Source organism: Callorhinus ursinus, unplaced genomic scaffold (assembly GCF_003265705.2).
Source record: "Callorhinus ursinus isolate GAN/ISIS: 27379988/994484 unplaced genomic scaffold, GSC_fseal_2.0 scaffold1, whole genome shotgun sequence".
NCBI lineage: Eukaryota > Metazoa > Chordata > Mammalia > Carnivora > Otariidae > Callorhinus > Callorhinus ursinus.
In genome coordinates this window covers 46,747,263-46,757,640 of record NW_027397063.1, presented here as the reverse complement: position 1 = coordinate 46,757,640, position 10,378 = coordinate 46,747,263, and the positions used below count along the sequence as shown (strand labels likewise).

Sequence of the window (10,378 nt, the reverse complement as noted above, 5' to 3'; positions counted from 1 at the left end):
GTCAGAGAGAAAGAGGGGGAGAGAGAGAGAGAGAGAGAGAGAGCGCGAGCACAAGCAGGGGGAGTGGCAGGCGGAGGGAGAAGCAGGCTCCCCGCTGAGTAGGGAGCCCGGTGTGGGACTCCAACCCAGGACTCTGGGATCATGACCTGAGCCAACTGAGCCACCCAGGCGTCCCGTGAAATTGAAATGTTATTCCCTCTAATAAGGGCTTTGACTCGTTTGGGATAGCTTATCCCTGAATTCTTTTTAACACTTGTCTATGACCCACAAAACAGGATTTTTGACCACTAGGTTAAAAAAATCGTGAGGGGAGTTCAAGTAATAGGGAACAGTTCTGGTCTATTCTATACCAGCGGAAAGGATGCTCATCACTGCTGGAAGCTCAGAATACAACGTAAAGCAGTTATCTTCTTGCTAGTCTCTGAAGTGCTCCCTTGGTATGAATAGTCGGAGATTATTAGGAAGTTTAGAAAATGCTGAAATCTCTTACTCAGGTCTTGTTCTGACTTTGTCAGGATAATTTTGATTTTTCCAGGTGATTTTGACTCTAAGTATTGTTGGTTCCTTAGTGTTTGTTTCTTTGTGTATTTATTTATTTTTGTTTGTTTCTTTTTTTTTTTGGTTCCTTAGTGTTTAAATAAGAGAAAGAAGACAGTTTGTGAGAAAATTATGATGAAAAAACAGTTTTGTTTTTCACTTCTAGGCTGACCATTTAGTTCATTTTCCTGAATGTTTAAGTAACAGAATATCTGATATATCCTAAGGCATTTCCTTAGAGAAAAAAAGAAAAAGAAGCAACTCCTTTTATGATACAGCCATAAGCAAAATGACGAAAACACAGAAAAGTGGCAAATACTCAAATCTTCAGAAGGAACTCATACATCAGTTGACATATACAGGACTATTTTTTTTTTTTAAAGATTTTATTTATTTATTTGACAGAGAGAAAGTGAGAGAGGGAACACAAGCAGGGGGAGTGGGAGAGGGAGAAGCAGGCTTCCCGCCGAGCAGGGAGCCCGATGTGGGGTGCCACCCAGGTGCCCCGACATATACAGGACTATTTTTAAAAGCCTACTAGTGTTGAGAGAGCAATTCCTGTTAACATCGGTTGGAAATTGGGACACCTGGGTGGCTCAGCTGGTTAAGCGTCTGCCTTCAGCTCAGGTCATGATCCCAGGGTCCTGGGATCAAGTCCCGCATCGGGCTCCCTGCTCAGTGGGGAGCCTGCTTCTCTTTCCTCCTCTGCTGCTCCCCCTGCTTGTGTGCTCTCTCTCTCTCTGTCAAATAAATAAATGAAATCTTTTAAAAAAAAGATATCTATAATATAAATCACGTCATATCCTTCCCCTTTTTTTAAAGCCCTTAGTGGTTTTTCCATACTTTGGGATATAATTTATACTCCCAGTAATGCTTCCAGTTTCTTGCATTATTTGGCCTTTGTCCACCTCTTTGGCTGTTTCTCATGGCACTTACTCCCTTGCTTATGACACTCCAGCCATACCTGCTGGCCCTTCATTTGAAGCTCATCTCAGATGTCATCTTATGAAAGAGGCCTTCCCTGATCATTCTGTCTGAGGGCCACACTCCTGTTAATTCTCTATCACATTATCCTGGTTTTATTTTCTTCACTTAATGCTTTTAGAAATTATTTCGTTTATTTGTTTCTTATCTGTTTTTCCTACCATGACATAAATTGTTATGGGCAGGGGTCATGTCAGTGTTCTATACCTGTGCCCAGAACTCCGGCCACCATATGTGGGAGTCTGTGAGGTGTGCTTTGAAAACCACGGAATGTGGTTTCTGACAACTTTGGATTGTTATGCTTACAGTAGCATTCATAGGCTGTTTCACCTTGGACACCGTTACATACACTCTTTGAACTTAAATTTCCTCATCCATAACATGGAGATCATCATCATAGTATCTACTATGTAGGTTTCTTATAAATATTGACTAGGCAGTGCATGTGAAGTATATGATATAGTTCCTAGCATATACTAAACAGTAAATGGTAGCTAATGTTGTTATTATGGATACCCTCACCTAATACCCAGCCCTTTATAAGAGCATGCGATAGAATGTCCAGTTGGCTTCAGATAAGCAGAGTGTCTGGTAGCCCTTACACACCACACACCAGGTGTGCAAGTCTGCGCACAGACTGACACTGGTTTCCAGAGTTCCAGAGGACACGTTCAGGTAGGCCAACTGGGAGACCCATTTCTACCTTTCCTTGTGTCCCTAGGAGCATTCTGGTTTCTGGGGGTATGTGTATTTTGAAGTTCAGATGATTCTTCTCTAGAATTTCAGAATGCCCTGGAGAGATCTGGAGAATGACTCTGAGAGTCTGGAACAAGTGGCCCTTCTTCCCCAGGGAGCGTCAGACCTGAAGCCATTCTGCCCTGCTCGGTCTTCCATGGAGCTGGCTAAGGGCCAAATTCATGGAAAATGACTAGTGGTACAGATAATTATAACACATACAATGTATTGGCACTTATCAAGTGGCATGTACTGTGTTCAGGGTTTCACAAACAGATGATCTCCTTTAGTGTATTTGTCTTCATCAACAGCCCTGTGATCTAGGTCTTCGTAGTTCCCTTTTAGAGACGAGGAAATTAAGACTCGGAGTTTATACTCTGTTTACCCAAGGTCATATGGCTAGGTCTGTCTGACCTCCTTCAGTATATTACGGTTAAGATCCTGGTCAGAGATCATGGAGCCTGACAAGAATCCTTGTCACTGGGCTGACCCAAGAGGTATGGATTTGCCCTAATGTCCTGAGATATGTGTGACATCCTGACAACTGGACCTGTGGCCAGTGTCAATGATTCATAATTTCTTTTTATTTAAAGATTTTATTATTTATTTGAGAGAGAATGAGAGAGAGAGAGAGAGAGCACATGAGGGGGGAGGGTCAGAGGGAGAAGCAGACTCCCTGCCGAGCAGGGAGCCTGATGTGGGACTCGATCCCGGGACTCCAGGATCACGACCTGAGCCGAAGGCAGTCACTTAACCAACTGAGTCACCCAGGCGCCCAGTGATTCATAATTTCTAACCACCTATATGTCTTTGTCAATTATAGAGGAAGCTTCAGATATCATTTACTTCGGAACATCCAAGAAACGGTCATCAACCTTGAAGTTTATTGGGCAATATGGTAATGGTCTTAAAAGGTGAGAATTTTTTTTTTTCCTTTAAGGCATGTATTATTGATACTGGGAACAATATTTATTTACAGGCAATCTTATACAGAATGATCAGGTTTGTAAAGCTCAAAACATATATATAAACTGGAGAGTCCTGTCTTGTTTTGGGATTTCCATACTGATAACTGACTTGAATCTTTACATTTGTAAATTTAATTCTCACATAGGGGATGAATCATCTCTCAAGAAGCAGAAGCCCTGTACTCCAGAGCTTCCTTGAATCTCTATGTTTCTCTTGTTTTTCAGAGCATAGGTTAGTGCAGGTGTAGTTATGTGTCCATAATTATTATTTTATTAGTCTGCCTCAGTGTAAGGTGAGTTCAGGGGTATATCGTCACCCGTGTGACACCTGCTATGGACAGATGATTGTTCTTTTCTTGAGTCCTGGACAACCCCTTATTTCTAGCTGTCCTGTCTCAAACAAGGGTATGGAGCTGGATTGGTTCAAATCCATCTGCTTTACTTTGAGAAAAAAAATAATATTTTCACCCTTTTGGTGATGGGTCAGCAAAACAGGGGAGTTACTTCTATGAAAGAACAATTCATTACAGTGCAGATTCGTGCCCGCCTGTTTTTTCTTTTCAGTGTTTGAGAGGTAAACCAGTATGTTCTTGTTTTTTAATACAGTGGATCCATGAGGATTGGGAAAGACTTTATTCTTTTTACAAAGAAGGAAGAAACGATGACCTGTGTGTTTTTTTCTCAGACATTCTGTGAAAGAGAAGGTCTTACTGAGGTAAGAGTTGAGATTTTCCTTTGGTTTCCATGGTAACAGTGTTGTTTTCATTTACCATCTCAGGAGGTGAAGTCTATAACAGTTCTTTTCTGATTATGATTTAGAAATTTAGGAATGTATTTGGGAAGTGGAGAGAGGGTGGCTGGACATTCTGTGGGGGGTCATTGGAGGCATGTCCTGTTGACCATTTTTTTTTTTTTTAAGAATCTATGGCCACTTATTTTTCTTGGGTAGCATTTTTTTTTAATAGATTTTATTTATTTATTTGAGAGAGAGCGAATGTGAGCATGAGCGGGGGTGAGGGGCAGAGGAAGAGGGAGAAGCAGGCTCCTCTCTGAGCAGGGAGCCCGACGCAGGACTCGATCCTAGGACCCTGGGATCATGACCTGAGCCAAATCAGGTGTGTAACCAACTGAGCCACCTAGGTCCCCCCCTGTTGACCATTCTTGAGTGGGTTATTAACTCAAGGCAGTTTTCAGAATGTTATTTTCATTATCCATGTACCCAAATCTCCCAGAATAAGAGGCTCCCTTTGGCACAGGGACCTTTTTGGAAGGAGGCTGCAAAACATTTCCACCATTTGTGCCATAAATGGATTATCATTTTAAAAATAAATATTGGATTAAAAGACTTGGAATACAAAATCTAAAGAAACTGAGTGCAAAGTAGATTTAAAACTGTAACCCCAGTAACCATAATTTCAACTCCATTTGATGACCTAGCTACGCTTTATTACTTTCCAGTGTCTGAGTTTTACTATTCACAATGTCAGTGTAATTCAATACAGTAGATGCAGGTTAAGGAACGACCCAGCACTGGTTAGACCCTGTGGAAGGTAGAAAACCAGCAGAAGATCATCTGACCATCAAAGGGGTCATGAAATATAGGCAAACACCTGTGAATTGGATACCTAACAAAATGAGGGTGTTTAAAAAGAATGCTGTTCAGTGAGTATGCATTTCTGCTGTTACAAAATTGTCAAAAGCAATGGTATGGATGGAGAGATTAGAGAGCCTCGATTGGTTGATGAGGGTGTTATGCAGTGAGTACCACTTGCAGCTGTAAAGGCTGGTATGTGGAAAGAAGTGGTACGCAGCAACTCTCAGACCTGCACAGGAGTATGGGGTTGGAAGGACAGTGGGGATGTGAGGCTGTCCCCCAAGGGTGCAGCATGCCCACCGGCCACAGTGGGGTGGGGCCGGCTAAGCAACAAGTCTGTAGGCAATAGGGAGTAGCTGAGTGGGAGACTGTTAGAAAGAAAAGCAATGCTTTAAGCATTTATGATGCCATTTATGTATGTAAAGGCATGGAAAATTGGGCCAAAGCTGAGGTTATAGCTTTCCTAACTAACATGGCCCATTTCCTTTTTTTTTTTTTTTTAAAAAAAACCAAAAAACTAAAACCAGCAACCCCCTCCCATTTCTACTTCAACCCAGGCAATCTCTTTCAACAATATTAGCTGATTTTTTTCACTATTTTCCTGCATATCTCTATATAACATACTTGTATTACTACTTCTTGATTTGATGTATTATGTATTAATTGCTCGTTTTAAAAGGATTTATATATTATTATTTCATCTGTTTGTTTCACACATACATACCTTTCCAATTCTCTACCCTCAAGGTAGCTCCATTGTCATTTTAGTTATGCTAATGTTCAGTATTTACGTTGGAAGACTATATAAACACTATTCACACTGTATCCTGTCATAAACTAATTTTTTCCTTTTTCTGCATAATTTTTTCTTTTCCCTGGAATTAGTAATTGTCTCCTTAGTGTTCTATGTACTTAGCACTGTCCTGAGTATTTGCTTGGTTTTCTGTCTTAATCACTATGTTAACCCCAGTCTCCTGCTCCATTCTTCTCTGTCCCATCTTCCTGAAGGCTCTGCCCTGGAATCTTCTTGCTGCCTCTCACTCCTGCTGTCCACGGCTGGTGTTCTGCTGTGCTCCCAGGATCTGCCTTGGCCAACATGTCTTCTGTTAGCTTTCTTAATAAGGATGAATGAGAAGTCAAGTATTTTGAGACTTCACATGCATGAAAATATTTTTATCCTACCTGAACACTCAGTGATAGTTTAGCTTGGTGTTATTTGTGGGTTGGAGTGAATTTTCTTTCAGGAATTGGAAGCCATTGCTTCATTATCTTCTTATTTCTAGCATTGTCACTGAGAAGTCTGAAGCCATTTTAATTTCTGAGTCTTGTGTGTGACTTACTCTTCTTTTCCCCCCTTCTACTCTTTGAAGCAGTAGAATCTTCTTTGTCTTCAATGTTCTGATGTAAGTATTTTGCTTTTGGGTGGGTCTGTTTGCATCCGTTGTGCTGGTTGCTTATTGGACATTTTCAGTCTGGAAATACACGTTCTTCAGGTTGGGAACGTTTTCTGTAATATTTATGATTTTCTTTTTTTTTTAATTTTTTATTGTTATGTTAATCACCATATATTACGTCATTAGTTTTTGATGCAGTATTCCATGATTCATTGTTTGTTCATAACACCCAGTGCTCCATGCAGAACGTGCCCTCCTCAATACCCATCACCAGGCTAACCCATCCCCCCACCCCCCTACCCTCTAGAACCCTCAGTTTGTTTTTCAGAGTCCATCATCTCTCATGGTTCGTCTCCCCCTCTGACATACTCCCCTTTTCTTCCTCTCCTGCTTCTTTTTCTTTTTTCTTAAAATATGTTGCGTTATTTGTTTCAGAAGTACAGATCTGTGATTCAACAGTCTTGCACAATTCACAGCGCTCACCGTAGCACATACCCTCCCCAATGTCTGTCACCCAACCACCCCATCCCTCCCACCCCCAACCACTCCAGCAACCCTCAGTTTGTTTCCTGAGATTAAGAATTCCTCATATCAGTGAGGTCATGTGATACGTGTCTTTCTCTGATTGACTTATTTCACTCAGCATAACACCCTCCAGTTCCATCCACGTCGTTGCAAATGGCAAGATCTCATTCCTTTTGATGGCTGCATAATATTCCATTGTGTATATATACCACATCTTCTTTTTTTTTTTTTTTATAGATTATTTATTTATTTATTTGAGAGAGAGAATGAGATAGAGAGAGAGCATGAGAGGGGAGAGGGTCAGAGGGAGAAGCAGACTCCCCGCTTCGTGGGGAGCCCGATGCGGGACTCGATCCCGGGACTCCAGGATCATGACCTGAGCCAAAGGCAGTCGCTTAACCAACTGAGCCACCCAGGCGCCCTATACCACATCTTCTTTATCCATTCATCTGTCGATGGGCATCTTGGCTCTTTCCACAGTTTGTCTATTGTGGACATTGCTGCTATAAACATTGGGGTACACGTACCCCTTCGGGTCCCTACATTTGTATCTTTGTGGTAAATACCCAGTAGTGCAATTGCTGGATCGAACGGTAGCTCTACTTTCAACTGTTTGAGGAACCTCCATACTGTTTTCCAGAGTGGTTGCACCAGCTTGCATTCCCACCAACAGTGTAGGAGGGTTCCCCTTTCTCCACATCCCCGCCAACATCTGTCATTCCCTGACTTGTTAATTTTAGCCATTCTGACAGGTGTGAGGTGGTATCTCATTGAGGTTTTGATTTGGATTTCCCTGATGCCGAGCGATGTTGAGCACTTTTTCATGTGTCTGTTGGCCATTTGGATGTCTTCTTTGGAGAAATGTCTGTTCATGTCTTCTGCCCATTTCTTGATTGGATTATTTGTTCTTTGGGTGTTGAGTTTGATAAGTTCTTTATAGATTTTGGATACTAGCCCTTTATCTGATATGTCATTTGCAAATATTTTCTCCCATTCTGTTGGTTGTCTTTTGGTTTTGTGGACTGTTTCTTTTGCTGTGCAAAAGCTTTTTATCTTGATGAAATCCCAATAGTTCATTTTTGCCCTGGCTTCCCGTGCCTTTGGCGATGTTTCTAGGAAGAAGTCGAAAAGGTTGCTACCTGTGTTCTCCTTTAGGATTTGGATGGACTCTTGTCTCACGTTTAGGTCTTTCAACCACTTGGAGTCTATTTTTGTGTGTGGTGTAAGGAAATGGTCCAGTTTCATTCTTCTGCATGTGGCTGTCCAATTTTCCCAACACCATTGGTTGAAGAGACTGTCTTTTTGCCATTGGACATTCTTTCCTGCTTTGTCAAAAATAAGTTGACCATAGAGTTGAGGGTCCATTTCTGGGCTCTCGATTCTGTTCCATTGATCTATGTGTCTGTTTTTGTGCCAGTACCATACTGTCTTGATGATGACAGCTTTGTAATAGAGCTGGAAGTCCGGAATTGTGATGCCGCCAGCTTTGCTTTTCTTTTTCAGTATTCCTCTGGCTATTCGGGGTCTCTTCTGGTTCCATACAAATTTTAGGATTATTTGTTCCATTTCTTTGAAGAAAGTGGATGGTATTTTGATGGGGATTGCATTGAATGTGTAGATTGCTCTAGGTAGCATTGACATCTTCACAATGTTGATTCTCCCAATCCATGAGCATGGAACGTTTTTCCATTTCTTTGTGTCTTCTTCAATTTCTTTCATGAGTATTTTATAGTTTTCTGAGTACAGATCCTTTGCCTCTTTGTTTAGATTTATTCCTAGGTATCTAATGGTTTTGGGTGCAATTGTAAATGGGATAGACTCCTTGATTTGTCTCTCTTCTGTCTTGTTGTTGGTGTATAGGAATGCCACTGATTTCTGTGCATTGATTTTATATCCTGCTACTTTACTGAATTCCTGTATGAGTTCTAGCAGTTTTGGGGTGGAGACTTTTGGGTTTTCCACATACAGTATCATATCATCTGCAAAGAGTGAGAGTTTGACTTCCTCTTTGCCGATATGGATGCCTTTGATTTCTTTTTGTTGTCTGATTGCTGTGGCTAGGACTTCTAATACTATGTTGAATAGCAGTGGTGAGAGTGGACATCCCTGCCACGTTCCTGACCTTAGGGGAAAGGCTCTCAGCCTTTCCCCATTGAGAATGATACTCGCTGTAGGTTTTTCATAGATGGCTTTTATGATATTGAGGTATGTACCCTCTATCCCTATACTCTGAAGAGTTTTGATCAAGAAAGGATGCTGTACTTTGTCAAATGCTTTTTCTGCATCTATTGAGAGGATCATATGATTTTTGTTCTTTCTTTTGTTAATGTATTGTATCACGTTGATTGATTTGCGGATGTTGAACCAGCCTTGCAGCCCAGGAATAAATCCCACTTGGTCATGGTGAATAATCCTTTTAATGTACTGTTGGATCCTATTGGCTAGTATTTTGGTGAGAATTTTTGCATCCATGTTCATTAAGGATATTGGTCTGTAATTCTCTTTTTTGATGGGGTCTTTGTCTGGTTTTGGGATCAAGGTAATGGTGGCCTCATAAAATGAGTTTGGAAGTTTCCCTTCCATTTCTATTTTTTGGAACAGTTTCAGGAGAATAGGTATTAATTCTTCTTGAAATGTCTGATAGAATTCCCCTGGGAAGCCATCTGGCCCTGGGCTTTTGTTTGTTGGGAGATTTTTGATGACTGCTTCAATTTCCTTAGTGGTTATAGGTCTGTTCAGGTTTTCTATTTCTTCCTGGTTCAGTTTTGGTAGTTGATACATCTCTAGGAATGCACCCATTTCTTCCAGGTTATCTAATTTGCTGGCATAGAGTTGCTCATAATATGTTCTTAGAATTGTTTGTATTTCTTTGGTGTTGGTTGTGATCTCTCCTCTTTCATTCATGATTTTGTTGATTTGGGTCATTTCTCTTTTCTTTTTGATCAGTCTGGCCAGGGGTTTATCAATCTTGTTAATTCTTTCAAAGAACCAGCTCCTAGTTTCGTTGATCTGTTCTACTGTTCTTTTGGTTTCTAGTTCATTGATTTCTGCTCTGATCTTTATTATTTCTCTTCTCCTGCTGGGCTTAGGCTTTATTTGCTGTTTTTTCTCTAGCTCCTTTAGGTGTAGGGTTAGGTTGTGTATTTGAGACCTTTCTTGTTTCTTGAGAAAGGCTTGTATTGCTATATACTTTCCTCTCAGGACTGCCTTTGCTGTATCCCAAAGATTTTGACCAGTTGTGTTTTCATTTTCATTGGTTTCCATGAATTTTTTTAATTCTTCTTTAATTTCTTGGTTGACCCATTCATTCTTTAGTAGGATGCTCTTTAGCCTCCATGTATTTGAGTTCTTTCCGACTTTCCTCTTGTGGTTGAGTTCTAGTTTCAAAGCATTGTGGTCTGAAAATATGCAGGGAATGATCCCAATCTTTTGGTACCGATTGAGACCTGATTTGTGACCTAGGATGTGATCTATTCTGGAGAATGTTCCATGGGCGCTAGAGAAGAATGTGTATTCCGTTGCTTTGGGATGGAATGTTCTGAATATGTCTGTGAAGTCCATTTGGTCCAGTGTGTCATTTAAAGTCTTTATTTCCTTGTTGATCTTTTGCTTAGATGATCTGTCCATTTCAGTCAGGGGGG

The 10,378-nt window shown here is 40.9% G+C and overlaps 1 protein-coding gene across 1 annotated transcript in view; it reads left to right on the top strand.

Moving 5' to 3' along the window:
- MORC1 (MORC family CW-type zinc finger 1) overlaps positions 1-10,378 on the top strand; it is a 182,259-nt gene that overhangs the window by 13,374 nt on the left and 158,507 nt on the right. Inside the window, exons 5-6 of the mRNA XM_025866329.2 lie at positions 3,080-3,170; positions 3,831-3,939. Of these exons, the coding sequence (XP_025722114.2) occupies positions 3,080-3,170; positions 3,831-3,939 (200 nt within the window). The remainder of the gene's footprint in view (positions 1-3,079; positions 3,171-3,830; positions 3,940-10,378) is intronic.